This window comes from Parasteatoda tepidariorum, chromosome 9 (genome assembly GCF_043381705.1).
Source record: "Parasteatoda tepidariorum isolate YZ-2023 chromosome 9, CAS_Ptep_4.0, whole genome shotgun sequence".
NCBI lineage: Eukaryota > Metazoa > Arthropoda > Arachnida > Araneae > Theridiidae > Parasteatoda > Parasteatoda tepidariorum.
Window position 1 is genome coordinate 4,016,114 of NC_092212.1, and position 20,765 is coordinate 4,036,878.

Below are 20,765 nucleotides of genomic sequence, written 5' to 3' on the forward strand. Positions count from 1 at the left end.
ATTTCACCTCATAAATTTGCACCTCATTATTTTGTTGAATATTTAAATATTTTTTCGAGCTGTGAAAGTTTTTACTATGAGCAATATTAGGACATTTTATAATCGTCTATTTCTTTCCAACAATTAGGAAAGATGTGACGACATTTTTTGTAGCCTTTTCTAATTTTGTGAATAAGCTTGTTTAAATTTAATAAATATTCGCATTATAATTAATCATTTTATGCTAGAAAAATATTTTTAGCTACTTTTTATTCTTAGTCTAAATACTTCTTTTTAGGCCAAATGATCTCTACATTGCATATTTGCCTCTAGCTCATACATTTGAAATAACGACAGGTAAAAATATTGTCTGTTTTTTTTTAATATTATTTGTGTGTGTTCTAAAATTATTATATATTAACAATTAGAATAATCTAATATTTTAATTTCAATTCCTAAAATAAATTAAGCAATATTTTAAAAATAAAGCTAAGTTAGAAATCTGTTATCCTTTTTACATTTTCAAACATTTAATGCACAAATTTTGATCTGCGTTGAATTGTATGTTTAATACCTGATTCTTTTTATAGAATGTTACTTTTTTGTTGTGGGTGTCCCTGTCGGTTACTCCTCACCAATTACTCTAACAGATAAGGTAAGTCTTTAGTTTTAAGTTAGTTGCTAAATGCACTACCTTGTGCACTTATCTTAAATTTAAAGTCTTTCTGTTGATCAGTTTTATGATTGTTTCTTGAAATATATAAATATTAAAATGTATTAAAATAAATAATAAATAAAGTTTGCAAATAAAAAAATATACTTAAGTGGATAAAAGGAAAACGTTATCGAAATCTGACAATAGCTATTGAGGAGAGTGAAATTGAAAGCATGTGAACCAATTTTTATCACGATATGAAACTTTACTGTTTCTCTAAGAATCTTCTTTCAGCCCTTAATTTACTCCGACAGTGAAACATATGTTTCTAACTTCTCTTTCTAATAATGTTTTTTAATAATAATTTAATAATGTTTTTTCTTTTTCCTAGTTTAAAGTTTTAAAAGTTGGGGGAAGTATGCTTCCCACCATTTTCATTATTTTTTCAAAAATTTCTATAGAAAGATGTTGTCCTTTCTATGATTTGTATGGTCATCTTCTGATAACTTAGGGGGAAAAAATCTACGTAGGGCTTGTTTTACATAAATGTGAGTAAATGTTAGTTTAGAGATGGGAAAAGATAATACTGGGGAGCTTCTTTTCTTTGTGCATTGGTGTAATCTTTTCTTATCCAGTTTATTTGTTGTTGCAAGCAAATAATTTATAAAGACTGTTATTTCTAAGCATAAAAACAATTCTTTTCACTAAGTAAAATTTTGAAATTCCCTCTCGTCTTACCATTCCGAAACTTTATCTTAAAAATCCAAATTAATTTTGGGCAATACGCTAATCTTTCCTAAGTGAATCTAACTACAAAAAAAAATTTTTACATATTACCATAGTTACATGAAGCTGCAGATTCTCCGAAGATTTTCATTTTATGAATTACTGGGGTAAAGAATCTTATAAATTCCTTTTCAATTCTCGGATTTGTAAACTTTATTTAATATAATTTTGCTACTAATAAATGCAATTAAATCAATCTCTTTTATAAGAGCAATTTGCAGAAATGAAAATGACTGTAGGCCATAGCAATTGTGTAATGTTACTTTTTTTTCTACAATTGCACTTCATTGGCCCGGTATAGCCTGGCTGGAAAAGACACTGAGCTCAATTTGTGAGAACAGGAGTTTAAATCCAGCCGAAGACTCCCCGTGCAGTAAATGGTGACTCGTGCACGTTAAATCTGTCTGGGTCACAAAGTCCATCATGTTCCCATAGCTAATTATACCTCTGAGGGACTAAATTGGAGAGGGAATGCTCTCTGATTTAGGTCAAAATTGAGAACTGTAGATGAATGAATGGGTCCGTCCTATAAACGTGTGTGGCGTATGGGTGTGGCAGAAGTCGGATTCTCAGCCATAGATGGCGCCACTGGAAAACAAGAGCAATCGCAATTAATGGCCTGTGACATTAGCAACATTGCATTTCAATTTATCTTTCTCAGCCACTCTCGAAAGATTTCCTCGGGAAAGGTAAAAGTCGACAGGAATGCATTACTCCAATAGAAGTGTCCTATTAAGGGTTAAATACAAATTTTTCATTTATATTAAGTCTGAAATTTCAATTTAATATTTGACAAGGATTTGGAAGTACAGATCACGGCATTTACGGTATGCCCTGTATTATAGGTCAAAATAAACAAAATAAACTGTACCCACCGGGCGACAAATAATAAAAATGGTGATTGAGAGTTTGTAAATCGCCATCTCTCTCTACTTTTTCACCGAAAATGCACTTCATGTGCTCCAAAACTAACCACAGAGCCATGGTGGTCGTTCACCTTCCAATGAAGTCAACCTGGATCGAATGCAAGCGATGGTTTGTCAATACGAATTCCACTTCCGCTGCGTATCGGCCACAGTGAAGTAAAAAATATTCTCAGGGGCAGACGGATCATGGGTTAGTCATGCAGTCGGCCTAACCATGTGAGGTTTTCGTGATTTTCCTCTCCGTGTAACACAAATGTGGATTAGTTGCCTAAAAAGGTTCTCCACGAAGACAAACTCCTCCTACTTCTTGATGCAGCAGTTCCCTTTTCTTCTGTATTGCGCTCAAAATTACAAAACTACGGAGTTGAACGTTAGCAGTCGTGAACCCGAAATTGGGCGGCTGTTCAACGACGGTTATTAAATAAAATTAAATATGCTGCCAATAACCGTTAACAAAATTTCCCTACTCTTGTCTTATGCCTCGTACAGTTTACTCATTATGATTTTTTGTTTATTTCAGTCAACGGGTATTATGCCTGGCTGCAAAGGAGATGCATCATTGCTCAAACCAACGATTATGATTGCTGTACCGGTAAGTTCTAAAATGCAAATCGACAATTAAAATGGTAACAGGGTTATGTTGTCAGATTATTTTACAAATTGCTACTTTTTACTTTTCAGTTGATGTGCGACAGAATTAGAAAGGGTGTGATGGAAGTTATGAAAAAGAAAAGTCCTTTTGCTCAACAATTCTTTCAATTTGCGATGAATTATAAACTTTTTTGGCACAAAAAAGGCTTCAAAACTCCAATACTCAACAGGTTAGTAACTGAATTATCATCGCCATTTCCTCAGAGGACTCTATTCGCTTTGTCATATTTTTTCATCAACGTAATTACTTAAAATATAATGAATAGATTGAGACAGTACTAGTAAATGTAGAATTTTAAAGATGTTTTCAAAATATCTAAATGCAAACATATTATGGTAGAACTACCAGAGTTCATACAGTGGGGACGATAATATATAGTATAAATTATATTATTCATAATATAATATATTATTAAATAGTTTATATTATTAAAATAATTTCTTTGCATTTTCATAGTTTGAAAAGATTTTTTATCAGTTTTTAAAATTTTATAGTTTTTTCTAGATTTACTATAACATACTGATCTCTATACTTTTGAATTTTAAAATACCAATGGAGCTATAACAAAATACCACATGAAATTTTTTACCCGCTGTATAGCGCTCTTCTTAACTGACCTCGTGGGGTAAAATTTATCCTATAGGATGTCCTTCAGGGCACATCTTATATATCAGAACTCCTGTTTTTGCCTCTTAAATATAATTTAAAATAATGTAAAGGTAATATGTAAATTAATGAGGTAATAATTAAAGTAATATATTAATTATTTATACCTCTTAAATAAAGTATTAAAGTTTAATTTCCGAATTCATGCCTATATCTCTCCAGAGCCTTATCATTGATATTTTGCATATACATTTTACCATGTATGTTAAATTATATTCTTGGTGCCCCTTTTATGTAAAAAAATTCGTGAAAATAAAATTTTAAATTAAGCAACCATGAGCTATGAAGGTTCATAAATTATGTCAGCATAAATGTTAAAAATGGTTCGTTGTTTTTCCCCTTTCTTTTCAAAATTTTAAACTTATTTCGGTAGCCTGATAGAAATTTTTGCTTGGAATAATAACATCATAAAAAAGAGAAAATATGAACCATTATAAACTTCTAAAAAAGAATCTGGGAAAAAATAATGGTTCTTTTTTTCTTGCATTCTCAATTTTAAAAGTTTAGGCCACCGATTGTCGTTTTATTTCTCTCATATAGTTTTATTGTTACACATATTCTATTATACTCTATTATATAGTTTTATTGTTATACTTACATTTATGTTTAACTCTTTGTATAGATTAGTATTTAATAAGATTAAGGAGATGGTTGGTGGCAACGTTCGAGTGATGGCCTGTGGAGGTGCCCCTCTTTCTCCAGACACTCACGACTTCATCCGAATGTGCCTCGATGTCCGAATGGTTCAGGCTTATGGCATGACAGAAACAGCCGCAAGTGCTACAATAATGGCATGTAAGTAATTACAACCCCCTAATCACTTGTACTTAAAAAAATAGCACCAAGTGCAAACGTAGTAGCGTTAAGTTTAAATCTTTAGTTTTTGGTCAAATATATGGTTTCTGAGCTATTCCGAAAATTGTTATCAGGAATCAAGAAACTAAAAAGAGCAGCATCAATACCACAGTGTGACAATATCCCAAGGGAAAGAGCACTTTTATTTTTCAGTTTCGCGATTGGTTACTTGCACTTTAAGAAGACCACATATACGTGACCAATGACGTAAGCACCAGCTGATCGTTTGTAAGCAAAACGGCGTGTTAAATTTTCTCCACGTAAGTTAAAAAGTTCATTACAGTTAAGTTAAATAAATACAGGTCCGTGCCACAAATTGAATTTGTTAAAATAAAATTCTTTCTCATCTACGTCTTTTACTTAACTTAGATTTATTATTTGTTTATGTATTTTATTGTAACCGTGATTTTTCTTTTTGCGTACCTGTCAACTTCAATGCATTAGCTTGTTTAAGATCTCAATAGCTTTGTGCCCGTCTTTGTGTTGAGTTAGAAATATAAAATGAAAGAATATAGTACGTAGAATTGATACTTGACATGCTTGGCTTACAAGAAATAAAATGTAAAAAACAGTTACTACCGTGAACAAATGCCACGTTTCAACAACCAATCAGGATCGAGATACCCATACTACGTCATTTGGTAGGTATCCCATTTTAGTCTACCAAAACTGTTTTGTTTTATGAAACTTTTCAGTGGCAGACTAACTGATTTCGAATTTGAAAATCTCTGAAACAAATGAAGAAATTTTTAATATTTTGTGAAAAATGCAAAATTAAATAATTTAGTTACAAAAGTTACTAAATGATGGCGCTGTATGGAGTATGTTTTGAGAAATGCAAATGACTTTTGATTGTAATGTCACCTGCGATATTCCAATAACAGAAACAAACGTTGTTTAATTGAACACATGACTTAAGACCTAATAATATGATAGGGCAACCTCGTTTGATTTGTTTGACGCTAGAACTGAAAGCTCTGATCATCAGAGGCTCGCAATGCCATCTGTTATTAAACCCTTTAACTAATTGTAACTTTTTTCTATTTTCCAAAAATACCTCACTTGTGAAGACCGAGTGAAGCGACTTTTTCTACAAAGAAAATTATTCATAAAAAGTAGTAAATCTATGACTTTTTTGAATTGACATATTGTACACAACTGAACAACGAATAACTTCATTAACCCCATTTACCCTATTTGCATCTTTATATTTTCCCTATTGCAAAGGTGTTAAATTATCAATGATTTAATATTTTAATGCAGAACAAACGTTTTTTTGGAAATAATAAATATTTTCTGGCTTAAAAAATGGCGTATTTAATTTTCATGTTTAGAATTCAGAGTTTTGTTTCATTACAATAACTGACTTCCTTTTTTTTTTATTTCCCTTTCGAGGTATAGACAGCTCAAGGATTTGTAGGCATACAAGTATGCTTCTTTAAATACATTTAGGGCAAAAGCATTACTCGCTTAAAAAAAAAAATTTAAAAAAATATAAAAAAAAACTTTATGAAATATTTCGATAGTACTTTGTTTTCAAAATAGATTAAAATTACTCTTTAATTCTGGAATCTATGTATTTCATTTTAATGTTTTTTCTTTTTGTTTTAATACTTATCGTTTGATAGTAAATACTTGTTATTTAATGAAATCTGGAATTGAGGGTTAGTATATTTTAAACAAGTTACAATTATTAAAATGGTTTTATAAGAGTTTTGAAAAACTGGTTTCTATTTTTATTCTTCAAACATTTTTGAAAGTTAATAACTATAAATCGAAAATGTTAACTCAGTTTTCTTCATTAAATAATTACTTTCTAAGTTTGAAAGCGTATTGTGATAATAATAAAAGATGTAATTAAATTTTTACTCGAAAATCAACCTTAAATACTGAAACGTTTGTACTATTCTTTTCTAAATAATAAAATATCAGTTTGAATTATTTCTTTTTCAAAATAATTTTTAATTTCAATTGCATTTCAGAATGCAATCTGAAAATACTTTGAATAAATCCAAAACTAAACGACAACTGAAAATAACTTGTAAAGATGGCTATTGCTTCAAAAGTTTAAACTTTTAGTTATGTTTATTAAATCAATGAAAATTAAGATTTTAATTGCAATAATTTCCAATAAAAAAATATACCTGCAAGAGTAATAAAATATTTTGATTAAAAAAAATAGTTTTGCACGCATTTTTTTAATCTGTATTTTTTCAGTTTTTCTAGAAAGTTAAAAAAATTTCATATTTTCATTCTTATTTTTACAATTTTATTCCAATTTTCACAATTTAATTTTTTCATTACATATTTCTTCAATTCTCATAAAATGCTCTAATTTTCACACGTTCATTCCTTATTTAATGTTGTAAGCTTATTCGACTTCCCTTTTATTTTATGTTATAAGCTTATTTAATTTCAACATGTATTTAATATTGTAAGTTTATTCCTAAGAAAACTAGGAGTTGCTGTGGCATATAATCAAGGTAACTTTGATGTTCTTCCGATCTGCAGTACTTGTGAATTCTTTTATCAAAAAAAAAGTGGCCAAAGTTTGTAAATTTTTTGAGACTAATGACATTTATGATTTTTAGTGGAAGATTACAGCACAGGACGCTGTGGTGCGCCACTTAGCAGTTGCTACATGAAACTTGTGGATTGGCCCGAAGGTAAAATATTTAATAAAATCCTCATTGTTTATTATGTATGCTAATACCTTTAGTGGAATAACTTCGGTTTTAAAGCATTTTACTTAACATAACAGAACAAACTTAACACAAAGTAAAAAATTTTTCATTGATTAAAAACAAAGGAATAAAAAAAATTCATTTTAAAAACCGTATATTTGAAACAATTGATCTTAAACCTTTGCCGAATGTCTAGTCTAGTTTCTAAAATTTTTTACCGCTCCAGTAATTTGTTTGCTTTCAGCTGCCATAACAAAGGACCGGGATTGCCTGGCGGGTAGGACATTAGGCTCGTGTTGGTGAGTTCGATCCCGGCCACCCAAAGAATTTCCGTGTATTAAATGGTGACTGGTGCACGTTAAATCTGTAGGATCACAGAATCCTCCAAGTTCTCATATCAAACCAATACTGCAGGGGTACTGAATTGGAGAGTGGTCACTCTCTGGTTCAGGTCAAACTTAGGATCTGTGGATGAATGGATGGAGTGTGATTGGGTCCGCCATATAAAAACGTGTTTTGACGTGTGTTGACTGAAATTCGTATTCTTGGCCATAGTTGGAGCCGCTAAAAAACAATAAACGGAACCCTCTGCCTTAAAAATTAGCTTGGATTCCCATAGCAGTCTTACTGATATTTGCATGTTGCCCTAATAACAACCATTACAAAGAACCATACTGATCTTCAAGTATAAAACAGTACGTAAGTCTACAGCATTTATAGGTGTATAAAAACCAAAATACGATTTTTCAAATTGTGTTTTAGGCCAATAGCGTTTTTTCATCATATTTTTTGTCGTTTCAAGTGCGTATGAACAGCCAGTTCATAATAAAGTATCAGTGAACTTCTAGATCATGGGATTTTGTACAATTTTCAATACTTCTAATGTACACTACCTCTCATCCAAATTTATAAATTCTGTACTGAACTATCCTGTACAAAAGTGTTTAACTGTCTTACTATGCATTCTACTTGAAGTGGTATAAAATTTGTAATGTTGCATAGTAACAGATGATTATTTTGCTTTAATGTGTTGTAGAACAATGATTCTATTTTACTTACTGCATGCTCATTTTGTTTTTAGGTAACTACCATGCGACAGACAAGCCCCATCCCCGGGGCGAGATTGTGATTGGTGGAGATTGTGTTTCCCCGGGATACTTCAAGAACGATGCCCTGTCCAAAGAATGCTTCAAAGAAGAAGATGGAGTGAGATGGTTTTATACCGGTGATATCGGAGAGATGTACCCAGATGGAACATACAAAATTATTGGTTAGTTTCCTTTTTAGTATGGTAACGGGTGATTCCGCTTCCGCACTATACAGCTCATCGAAAAATCATGGAGAATAAAAAGTTATGTCGCTTCACCGGGAGCGCTTAGTGCTCCCATGTGAAAAATAATACCATGTTAGCAGATTCATGCAAAAAATAGAGAAAATTAAAACCGAGCTTTAAATACTGAAAAATGTGAATAACGTAGAAATAAAAATACAGGATTCGCGGTGGTTCAGGGGATAGAGCGCTCGCCGTAGAATGAGGGGGAACCGGGTTCAAATCCCAGCCATGATTCGTCCAGACGAATTCCGCACGCCACTTGCACCGACCGCATCGCTGACGTAATATATGTATAGTAGTTGCTGGATCATATTTTAGAGTCCGCTTAACGGTAAGCTAACTTTAGGAAGTTTTTGTTGTTTTGTTCTCTCCGTGTAACGCAAATGGGGGTTAGTTCTATCCACGAAGACAAATTTCTCTCAATACTTGATCCAAGAGTTCCCTTGTCTTCTAGATTGTGTTCAAAATTACAAGACTACGAAGTTAAACATCGGTAGTTAACTCAAAATTGAATAAATTGCTTAACAACGGTTATAATAAATAAAAAAAGTGCAAAAATAAACAAACTATTGATTCGACTTTATAAACAAGAACCTTCCTCAGTGTCCAAACACTAAATAATGGTACAGAAGTAAAGATTTCGAATCCCAGCGAGGGCTAGTCGATACGAATTCCGCACCCAGCTTATACCGACCACAGTGCTGACGTAAAATATCCTCAGTGGCTTAGTCCCCTTGCCGGCCAGCTAACCGGGGGAGGTTTTCGTGGTTTTCTCCTCCGTGTAAAGAGAATTCGGGTGATTTCAATCGGAAAGTCCTCCACGAAATCAAATTTCTCCTAATACGTGATCCAGGAGGAGTTCGCCTGTCTTCTTGATTTGGTTCAAAATTACAAGGGTGCGGAGTTGAGCATTGGTAGGCGTAAACCCAAAAATTTGGTGGACTGTGCAACCACGGTTATAATAATAATTATGGAAGAACAATTTTGATAAACATAATTAAAAAGGGAGATTCGAAAAAAGTGGGAAGAAATTTGATAGAAACTCCACACATTGAATTAGAATAAATTTCGAAATATTTAGGAGTGGTTAGGTGCTATAAAATTCCTCTACTAAATTATTAGAAATACTCAAATTATATAGAATAACCCTCAAAAATCAAGTTACGTAAAGGAAGCGCAGTGCTTAATGATTTTAGCAGGAAAAAAACTAAAATCCTTAATTAAAATTCCAACTACTTAGAGCAAAGGAATACTGGTTTATGCCCTGATTTTCGACATATAAGTCTCTATTTAAGTCTCGGTTTGAAGAGCACATTTCCAACAACAACACGGTGATACAAAATTTGATAAATACCCCAGCTATTAGTAACTGCAAGAGTCTCGAGTTTGGGGAATTTAACTCATTTGCAGGGGCGTTAAACTCGCCATCTTGGATTTTACGTTTTCGGGATATTTTTTGAACATTAAAAACTTTTGATGGTATAGTATCTATTTCACGGGCATGTTTTTAAAAATAGGTAAAAAATAAAGGGATTCCCTTATTGACTAGAAATAGCGATTGATAACTTTTTAGAACTTCTATCGACTTGAGACAATAAACTAATGCGATTTACGGTTTCGATAAAATCATTTAATACTATACATATGTCGCTTTTTTGATGAGTTTAAAAATTTTAAATGAAAAAAAAAACAGATTTGGATTATAATCTAATTAAATCTTTTAGAGTTACTTAATGTTTTTTTTCTTCTTTCAAAATCTAAAAGCAGACTACTGTATACTATTCGAATAATTTTCAAAAATGCTGAAGGCTTATGATTTTGTCAGAAAAAAAAATGAAGGAGTATCTAAACTGCTACAAGTTTTAAATCCAAAACTCTGATTGGGTGTTGTATTTTACATGCATCAAACAATTTGAACGGAAAAAATATATATATTCTTTGTCAGTTAAAGAGGATTAAAACCAGATTTTGAATTTTTTTTCCCTCCGTCTCTCTCGACAGTTTAGTTTGGTCGAGACGAGAGCTCTCTTAATCGATTTTTTTTTTTCATTCTCAGATCGAAAGAAGGACCTGGTGAAGCTCCAATACGGTGAGTACATATCACTTGGCAAAGTGGAATCAGAATTGAAAACTTGCCCACTTGTAGACAACATCTGCGTTGTGGGCAATGGTCTTCATGATTATTTAGTTGCCCTGGTCGTTCCAAGCGTCGAGCAGCTGAAGGTTTTGGGAAAAAGTCTGGGTAAAGGAGAACTCTCTTTGCATGAACTGTGTCAAGATCCGGCCATCATCAATGCTTACACAAAGGCTATAGTTGAGCAAGGGCAAAAAAGTAAGCTTTTTTCCACTTATTAAACGAAATTTTAATAAAAAAGCAATGCTTTTCATTGGAACCGAATGTCAAAATTTCAAAATCTAATTTTTCTTTGAAGAAAAGAGAGAAAAAAAACTGAAGAAAACGTAAACATGTGGTTGTTATTTTCTGTTTAGGTAGGAAGGGAAATTATTTTCATAAAGTTTCAAAAATAGTTGCTAAGTTCGATAACAGATGATGTTGCGAACTGAGAAACTATTTTAAAAATAACCGCTATCAGCAAAAATGACGTGGGGGAGTGTGGGGGAGGATTTTATCACCCCCGAATAAATATTTTAATTAGATTTGGTCTGTGAAGCTAATGCAATAGAAATAATGTCTCACTTTTCTAGTTAACAGAGCCATCTGTAGACAAACAATGTATCTGATTTTGATATTTGGAGGGACTAAATTATTTTTCTTTTCAAACAGATTACGTTATACCGCGTATACCACACATTTCTGTGTGGTATACACACGTTATACCACACATTTCTGTTTTCTTCTATTATTTTAATTGATAATTCTAATTGTTCCCCACTTTTCTAGAACTTGGTAGTTGCTGTGTGAAATTTTTCAGTCAATAAGAAAGCAGTTTCAATTCAAGACTGTAATGCAAACTGCATATTTGTTGTTCAATATTTATTCTTGAGGAGTCATACGGTGTTTATTACCTCATCGAGGTTAATCTTTGTTTAGGCAGACACTGGTCTCATGTCTCCATGCTTCTCTTCTTTTAAATAGCAGTAATAATTCAAAGCATCGTTTTATCATGTTACCTCAGAGTTCATGATCTTGTCTAAGCATGGTGCAATGGAGATGGTTCCAGCTATTCTGCTATACACTCTTTATTCATTCTAATTCATTCTAGCTTAAAAGTGGCAGCTTTAATGCTCTTTTCATTACCTATTTTTTCCCTTCTTTTCTAACGAGAAAGAAGATAATGGATCCAAAACTGATGTCACTACTTGCGCTTGAAAACAAAGTAGTTTTAAACGAACCTGTTATATTCATTGATTTTGTCAATATCTTAATGCAGTGTGCTCTTTGAGAACTTCCAATAACATCGGGTGTGCTCAGAGGATAAAGCGTTTGCCTTCCAACGAAGCAAACTGGGTTCGAATCCCAGTCGATACGAATTTCGCATCCGGTTTGCACAGTCCACAGTGCTGACGTGATATATCCTCAGTAGTAGGCGGATCATGGGTTAGAGTCCCCTTGCAGTCAGTCTAACTGTGGGAGGTTCTAGTGGACTTCCTCTCCATGTAACGCAAATGCGGGTTAGGTGCATCAAAAAGTCCTCCATGAAAGCAAATTTCTTCCAATTCTGAGTTTCCTTGTCTTCTGGATTGGGTTCAAAATGACAAGGCTATGGAGTTAAGCATTAGTAGTCGTAAGCCTATGAAATTGGGTCAGCTGTTCAACGGCGGTTATATAAAATAAAATAAAATAACATGAGGTGCTTATCTGTATGAGATCCAGAGGACACTTTTCTTTGAATTATTTTTTAACGGTAGATCATTTCTTTACCAAGAGGACTAAATTCTTGACGTGTTATAATCGTGCATTTGTCGCAATCACAAGTTTCTTTCAAATTATACTGACTTTTTACATTTGAACAATCAAATTTTCATTCTGAAATGAAAGAAGCGACGAAAATACCATTTTACATTCTGGTATGTTTAGAAATTGGTTTATTTCTCTACGATGCATGTTTGGTAGCCAGAACGAATGTCTTTATTAGTTTCCTTTACTTTTAAACTGAATAAAGTTCAACGAAGCTCTTCATTGTTCCCCCTGTTTTTGTTCGTTAAAACGAAATTTTTTTTTTCAAGACGATAGGTCGAATGAAGTATGCCAGCAATCGCCCACGGCTTAAAACTGATAATATATCAGTAGAATTCCGTTACATTTATAAGAAAATGGTAGTTGCAAATTTTGACCAGAAGAATGAAAAAATGCATAGATGTCGAAAAAAAAAAACACAGACGTCATTTTCTATGCTATTCCATGCCGTATGCTTATTCTATCATTAAAGATTTTTCAAAGCTTTAGTCTAATATTAATAATAAAGCTACCTTTAAAAACCCTTTGAATGCTGCTATTTGCAGAAACATTAATCTACCTTTATTTGCTGCCTCTATGATCTCTTAGCAATGCAGTGATTTACTATCTTTATAAAACCTTAGCAATGCTGCGATTTGCTGCATTTAGAACTCATTAGTAATGCTTCGATTTGCAGAAACATTTTGCTATCTTTATTTGCTGAGATTTTCTACCTTTATAACCCCTTAGCAATACAGCGATTCACTACCTTTATAACCCCTAAGCAATGCTATGATTTGCCGAAACAACAACCCGTTTTGGGGCTAGGGGTCATAGAGATTGAGGTTAAACAATTTGGTAAACAGCGCATGACTGTGGAAATGGGGTGAGCATTGGGCAGAAGCAGACTTATCTTCCCGTAAAAGCTGATAACCATTATACGAAGCTGGATGAACTTCACAGGGGGTGGAACTATATTCATTTACAATGACACATCCCTTACTGTATCTTTTAACCACTGAGCCGTTTCAGACCAACAGGGAAACTAATAATGCTATGAAAAATCTCTCCATTGTGTTTCCCATTCTGTATTCTCACTTCACGAATCATTAAAAATCTTTCATAAATTCGTCTTTCTTTGCTTGTTTCATAAGTTTTAGGACACCTTGTACATTTATTTCAATTCCACTAATTAATTTGTTTCTATTTTTAAACAGGCAGACTGCAACGAACAGAAATTCCAACCAAAGTGAAACTGTGCGCCGAAGAATGGCAACCAGAAACCGGTTTGGTCACTGCTGCTTTCAAAATTAGGAGGAAAATCATTGAACAATTCTATCAGAAATCCATCAACGAAATGTATAATATAAATACCAATGGATCTTCAAAATCGACATAGCCTATCATCTGTCTCATTACAACGAACTGAGTCTTTGTTTTGATATTGTGAAGCGAATGAGATTATACGATTATAGAGATTGTACCATTGTTTGTTTCAGAGGTACTTAATGTGATATGTTTCAGCAGTTAAGGTTTTTTTTTTAAATTAAAAATGCTGTTTTTTTTTTACGAATTTTAGTGTTACTGAAATGCATTTTATATTTATTCAACCTTATAGATGTTTTTCGTTCTTTGTAGAGTTTCGTATTAATTATATTTCGCATTGTTGTTGTAATTAATTGCATTTTGAAATAGAGTCTGGAAATCGCGAGATAAACTTCCGTTTTACTTGAATGCAACCTCATAAAAAGAGCTTATCTCATCAAAGAGCTTATCTAATTAATTACTATCTGGCAATCTTGAGATGGGCTCTTTGTGAGGTTGTTTTCATCTAAAAAGGAAACTCATCTCGTGATAGCTGGACAGTAATTAAGCACTATATAGTTGTTTTAAAATAACATTCCTTCATTTGTTTAAAAATTTCATGTTGGCATATCTGAATGCAATCAGCCTTTCATGTTTGGCGTCCAGAACTTAACTTAAAAATTTGTTACCTTTACATTGTTCACAAAAGTTTATTTTGTGCTTGTACATGCAAATGTATATGTACTCTTACATGTAACATATTAAATTTTCATTGTTTTGTTATGTGTTTTGCTTTTAGTTATTTTGTTTTTCATTTATATAAGATTCTTACAGCATTAGATAACAAAAGGATTAGATAAAGGATTATAAAGTTTTTTTTCTTTACATTTTGGAAAAAATAGGACTTTGGGAATCTTTACCCAAACCTTTAGATAGATTCTCGTATTCATAATATACTTTCTAACTCTTCCTCCTTTGGGTTGAAGATTTTCGTGATTAAATAAAATGGTGATGGATTGTGTGCTTTAACATATTTTTGTTTTTATAAATTATGATTTTTGAAGATTTTAAACACTACTACGTGAATACAATTTAATTTTAACCCATAGTGCCATCTGTGCTTAGCTTTGCACGGTCAATCATTCATAAATGGCCGGGATAGCCTGGTCGGTAGAGCACTGGGCTCATGTCCAAGAGTTCGTGGGTTCGATCCTCGCCGGCCGAAGACTCCGTGTAGTCAATGACTGATCAATCAATGACTCAAAATCATCAATATCATCAATACTTGATTTTGGCACAAATAATAGAATTTCTTTTGATATTCACCAAGAACTACAACACACATCAATTCAAATTTCCTGGATTCAAGCACACAGCAATAGAGTAGGTAATGAAAAAGCAGATGATTTAGCTAAACAATCTACGAGACAACCGAAAAATTATGTATACCCACTTCCAGTTTCATATCTTAAACGACGTATTAAAGATTCTCTTCTAACAAATTAGCAATTTTAATGGAATAATTCAGACAGAGGCAGACGTCTATTCAAAATTATTAACAATGTTACTTTTTTCAAAACAATTCCTCCAAAACAAGTCATCTGGTTCTTGACGGGTCATGGACCATTTCCAACCTTCTTTAATTACCTGCATATAACAGATACTGATCTTTGCACCTGCTGCCAACAAGGTTCGCCTGAACATTATCTCACTAGTTGTCCCTACACTGTCTCCTGGCATAGTCGTCAACCTAGCCCAACAAATTTAGAAATTTGGCAGAAAACTTTTATTACAAACAATACTTTAAACAAAAGATTAATAACAGTAATGACTTCTTAGCGGATAATGACTATCTATTAAAATTTTAATAACTTCCTATTTCACATGTATAATATTTTTTTGTCTTATTTCTTCTTAAATTCCACACTTTCAGTAAAATCTGTTCTTTCTTTTTTTAAATTTTCTTAAATATTATGTTATTTAGGCTGGAGCGGAGCTGGACCAGCGGCCAAGTACTGGGCTATATGGTTAAGGGTTTTCATAACCTAGGTACATGCTCAGGGCTTGGAGGAAAGAAGAAAAAAAGTCAGTGACTGATGCACGTTAAATCTGTCTAGTCTCAAAGTCTTCCATGTTCCCATAACAAATCAATACCTCTGGGGGTACTGATCCAGGAGTTTCCTTGTGTTTCTGGATTGGTTCAATATTACAAGGTGACGGAGTTGACGGTTTGGGTTTACGACTACTAAAGTCGTAAACACAAAATTGGGTCAGCTGTTCAACGACGGATAAAATAAAAATAAAATCACTCATAAATGGAAAAACAAAACAAGAAAAAGCACGGTAGCCAAGAGTAAAACAAAAAAAAGTTAAATAAATAAAAAGGAAAAACAGCAAGGAGTACCCCCGTGGTCAAGAGCAGCAGATAAAGGGGAAACACATTTCCACGCACTATGGTTGTTGTTGTTAATTTAAGTCGCATTAGAGCTGCACAATGGGCTATTGGCGACGGTCTGGGAAACATCCCGGAGGATGATCCGAAGACCCATCACAATTTTGATCCTCTGCGGAGGGAATGGCACCCCCGCTTCGGTAGCCCGACGACCTGCGCGCGAAGTCGAGCACTTTACGGTAGCACAGTTTAACGAGGACCAATACCGCACACCCTCGGTCCCTACGCAGACTGATCCAAGTGGTCACCCACCCGCACACTGACCGTAGCCAGTGATGCTTGACTTCGGTGATCTGCTGGGAACCGTGTCTTAACGATCAGTCCACTGCGGGACTCCACGCACTATGGAGAAATAGATAGAGAATAACTCTTTAACAAATGAATTAACATTCATGTCAGTGAAAAACGATTCCATTACATTCAGATTAGCTGGATTAACTGAGTTGAAAATTACTTTAGCATTTTGGAAAATTTAATTTTCGCCCAAGATTTCAACAGTGTGTGTTTTTGACTTAAACCAGAGAACTATCAATCTCCAATTCAGTTCTCCCAAGGTTAACGATTTCATGATAAACTACCCAAGAAATATTGTAAATAGTCCCTTTTCCATTTTATTATATTCATGTATATCAGACTGGTGTCAACGTGAGCAACCCACCAAAAGCTGAAGACAGCCACGGGAGCGATAGGTTCACCTTTCATTCGCTTATGTTAAAGAATGCAGAAGTCCTGCTCTTCGAATGCGTAACACGAGGAACTGCTCTGTGCGGTACACTATAGCAGAAGAACAACTTACAGGGTGAGAAACATACTCAAATTTAGCAAAGCATCACATGTACTGAGATCCAGAAATGAAGTGACAGTCTGTGGGTACGCCACCTTTGAACCGGTTATCGGACAGCTCTCCATTTATGGTTGGATATGTTGTCTACCGCCATTTTATTCTTTCCTTCTATGTAAAAATGTGTTAGCAGAATTAACATGGATGATATAAATGTATTCGAAAAGAAGCATCGTAATTAAAAGTACAGTACTGTATATTAATAGTATGCAAATGCAGATCAAGCCAACACTAAAACAAAAAGAAAAAAATTTCTTCTTCACACCAACCCCAGTCGTGATTGGGAGGAGAAGAGGGTGCAAACCCTTTCAAACTCTGTTGATGTGTTGTGTCCTTAAATGTTGTTTTTCTCTTCATAGACAGGAACCGCTCCTAACCTTGGGGAAATGGTTTACATTATGTCTATGGAAGTCAGACTTCTTTCCCTATGTTATACCCTTTGCTTATTTTACCCTGTTTTAATACTTGCATTTTGTTCCGTACGTACACTCGACTCTATACTCCCTATCTCTTTAAATCATGTCTGATCTGATGAATGACTAAGAGCCAAACAGTGCACTGAATAATTAGTGCAAATCTAATGGTATAAGAAGAGACAACTTGTCAAATTTCAATTTTGTGACTTATCCGAGTGAACTTTTAACCGATCATACACAAAACAGAGCTTGTTACGTAAAGGAATCGGTTGAGCCGTCTTTCTTGTTTCGGAGATCACCTTGCTCATGAGGCAAATATAAACATTAAAACCGAAACAGTTTAGATATTCTGCCCCGTTCACGTTGCGTATTCTCTTGGCTAATTTTTATAAGGATAATTTTCTGCGAGGCGAAGGTTTAAACACTAGAGTCGAGCCGTAGACAACTATAAGATCATTGACTCTTCTGAGACAGTTAAGCTTTTGTTTTGTTGTGCATTACACTTTTATTGTCTGGAATAGCTGTGTTGTCTGGAAGATTCTGCTAAAAAATGTTTCGTAGATAGGTATTTTATTTGCGTCACACTAGAGCTGCACAATGGGCTATTGGCGACGGTCTGGTAAACATCCCCGAGGAAGGGACAAAGATATTTTCACAATTTTGATCCTCAGCAGAGGGAATAGCTCCTCCTCTTTGATGGCCTAACAACCTGCGCGCGAAGTCGAACACTTTACGGTAGAACAGTTCAACGAGTACCAATAACGTGGACCCTTGGTCCCTACGTAGGCTGATCAAAGTGGGCACCCATCTACTTATTGACCACAGCCAGTGATTCTTGACTTCGGTTTTCAACTGGTAACCGTCTCTTTATGATCAGTCCACTGCAGGACCATAAATTTTCGGAGTTTTAAAAGTTGTTCTTATTTTCAATCGAAACGAATCCCTGTGCTCGGGAGCATTACGTAAGTCAGATCAAGGTATAGGTCAGGTTGACAGCAGAGCGGAGTTAAGTAGAGTGGATAATCAGGGTTCATTAATTGATTATAATTTTCAAATATTTTAAGTTGTTTTGGTATTTTTCCCTTGCTTAATAAATGTTTTCGCAAATTCAAAGATGGCTTGGCATTTTCTACTTCACCTTAAACTCTCTTAGTAAATTTAATCAGATGATTTTTGATCCAAAAATAAAATAAAAAATCTCGTTATGTTGGTCATGATGATTAGAATCATGGCATTGATCAACTTAAAACAGAGAATCAATCAGATTGTGTAAATTGGATATGAAACAAAAACCTGCTTTGGATTCTATCACAAGAGTTAACTGCAAAACTCAAGCAAGCATAAATCCATTAAACAGGAAAGTAGACACACTTAAAAGAGTTTTTTTATTTCGTTAAATTTTTTGCATGTTTATTCATAGATAGTCGACACTAAAAGGTATTTTTAATCTCAAACAAATATTGGGAAAAGGGATTTTATGTGAAATAAAAAAACAGACAATCAAAAATAACATTTCTCTGAAATAAAAACTTTAATCAGACGGCAATTTTTTTAGTACATATATTTATTTATTTACTTCATCAAAAAATCTATAGATCACAGTGAAACATGTTGTCAACACTTTGCTTATAATCAAAAATAATTTATCGTTTTTAAGTTTTATAACTCTGATTAGAATTTTTAAAAAATCATGTTTTAAAAGAAAAATAGCTACAAAAAATCCTATATTTTTAATTTACAAATTGTACAGCTTGTTTCTAAGAATAACTGCAAAAAAATCCTTAGATTTCTAATTAGTCATTCTTCAGGTTCAAAATTAGTGATTCTTCAGCTGGACACTCTGTATATACACTCATACATATTACAATGTTCAATGTTGTTCAGATTGGAAGGCAATGGTGAATAACTCCGTTCATACGTTCAATAGCTTGTTTCTAAGTACGTCACATCCAAAGCGATGAAGGTATTGCAACACATAAACTTTCTCCTTCATAAGTTGGCATTGAGGCTACATAAACTTTCTCCTTTCCAACTTGGCATTGAGGGTACATAAACTTCTTCCTTCAAAAGTTGGCATTAAAGATACATAAACTTCCTCCTTCACAAGTAGGCATTGGGAGTTCATAAACTTCCTTCTTCTCCAGTTGAGGATACACAAACTTCTTCCATCACAAGCAGGTATTGCGGTTACATAAACTTTCTCCTTTACAAGCTAGCACTGAGAGTACATACACTGTCTAATTCACAAGCGTACAAATTTATTTAAACCTGATGCAAACGACACAGCAAGAACAAATCGCAACTGCAATGACTGGCATTATTATAGAGATGTTATCGAACACGCGGTTTACTGTAGGGACGTGTGCTGAGTGAACGTTCTTAGAGTGTATATATCTTATCTTCCAGAATTGAAGTGTGTTTAAACTGGGTAAATCATTTAGACTTGCTCTGTATTATAAATCAAGCTGCTTTTTCATTATTGGATTGTTTTAAATTATTTGATGAATGAGGCATTATTAGATCAGATTACCCTGAATCAAACGTAGCCGGAGTTCTAAACTATTCATTACGTGCTAGAACTTTATTGCAGAATATTCTTCTGTTGTTCCAAACAAAACATTACATTTTGTGTAAGTCTGAACAGCGTAAGACAGCGGTTCTCAACTTTTCAGTATTCGCGGCCCAGTTTTCAATCATAATTTTCATCGCGCCCCCCACCTACAGTAAAATGTATATAACAATAATGTATATTGAGTATTTTGAATTCTGTCTTTAAAATATTTTTAACTAACTGCCAAAACAAAAGTAAAGTAAAAGCCAGCAGCAATTGAGATTGCAGAAACTATGTTGGGAGTTAATTTCTCAAAAGAATTACCGTCCTCTTTCAAACGATACTGTTGCTCCTCGAATTGGTGATACAGCTGAAAATGCAGTGTCAGCTTTTCTCCATGTTGCGTGACAAAATATTTTCAATACAGTTTGATGAAGCACAATAAAGATGCTCATTTAATTGTCTATGTTTGATTTTGTGATAATATGTCAGTAGTAAAACTACTTTTCTGCAAATCAATAGAACTCAAAACAACAGCGCTAGCATTATTTGCTATTTCAAATGAAGTTATGAATGAGGCAAACATAGAATGCAAAAATTGCATCGGAATATGCACCGATGGTGCTCGTTCAATATCCGGAAGGTTCGAAAGTATACAAGCACTTGTAAACTTGTAAAAAATCGCCTCCATGCGTCTGGACACATTGCATGATCCACAGAGAAGCTTTGGCTTCAAAAGAAATGCGTCCCTGGTTTTAATATTGTG

At 33.8% G+C, this 20,765-nt stretch overlaps 1 protein-coding gene across 9 annotated transcripts in view; it reads left to right on the top strand.

Moving 5' to 3' along the window:
* Positions 1 to 14,522, top strand: part of LOC107436177 (Acyl-CoA synthetase long-chain) — a 75,558-nt gene extending 61,036 nt beyond the window's left edge. For all 9 annotated transcript variants that reach the window (XM_016047777.3, XM_016047780.3, XM_016047781.4 and 6 more), the window contains 9 exons: positions 278 to 336; positions 570 to 634; positions 2,867 to 2,938; positions 3,028 to 3,167; positions 4,287 to 4,459; positions 7,111 to 7,185; positions 8,285 to 8,473; positions 10,593 to 10,868; positions 13,652 to 14,522. In XM_016047777.3, the coding sequence (XP_015903263.1) occupies positions 278 to 336; positions 570 to 634; positions 2,867 to 2,938; positions 3,028 to 3,167; positions 4,287 to 4,459; positions 7,111 to 7,185; positions 8,285 to 8,473; positions 10,593 to 10,868; positions 13,652 to 13,833 (1,231 nt within the window). In that variant the 3' untranslated portion in view covers positions 13,834 to 14,522. The remainder of the gene's footprint in view (positions 1 to 277; positions 337 to 569; positions 635 to 2,866; positions 2,939 to 3,027; positions 3,168 to 4,286; positions 4,460 to 7,110; positions 7,186 to 8,284; positions 8,474 to 10,592; positions 10,869 to 13,651) is intronic.
* The last annotated feature ends 6,243 nt before the right edge of the window (positions 14,523 to 20,765 follow it).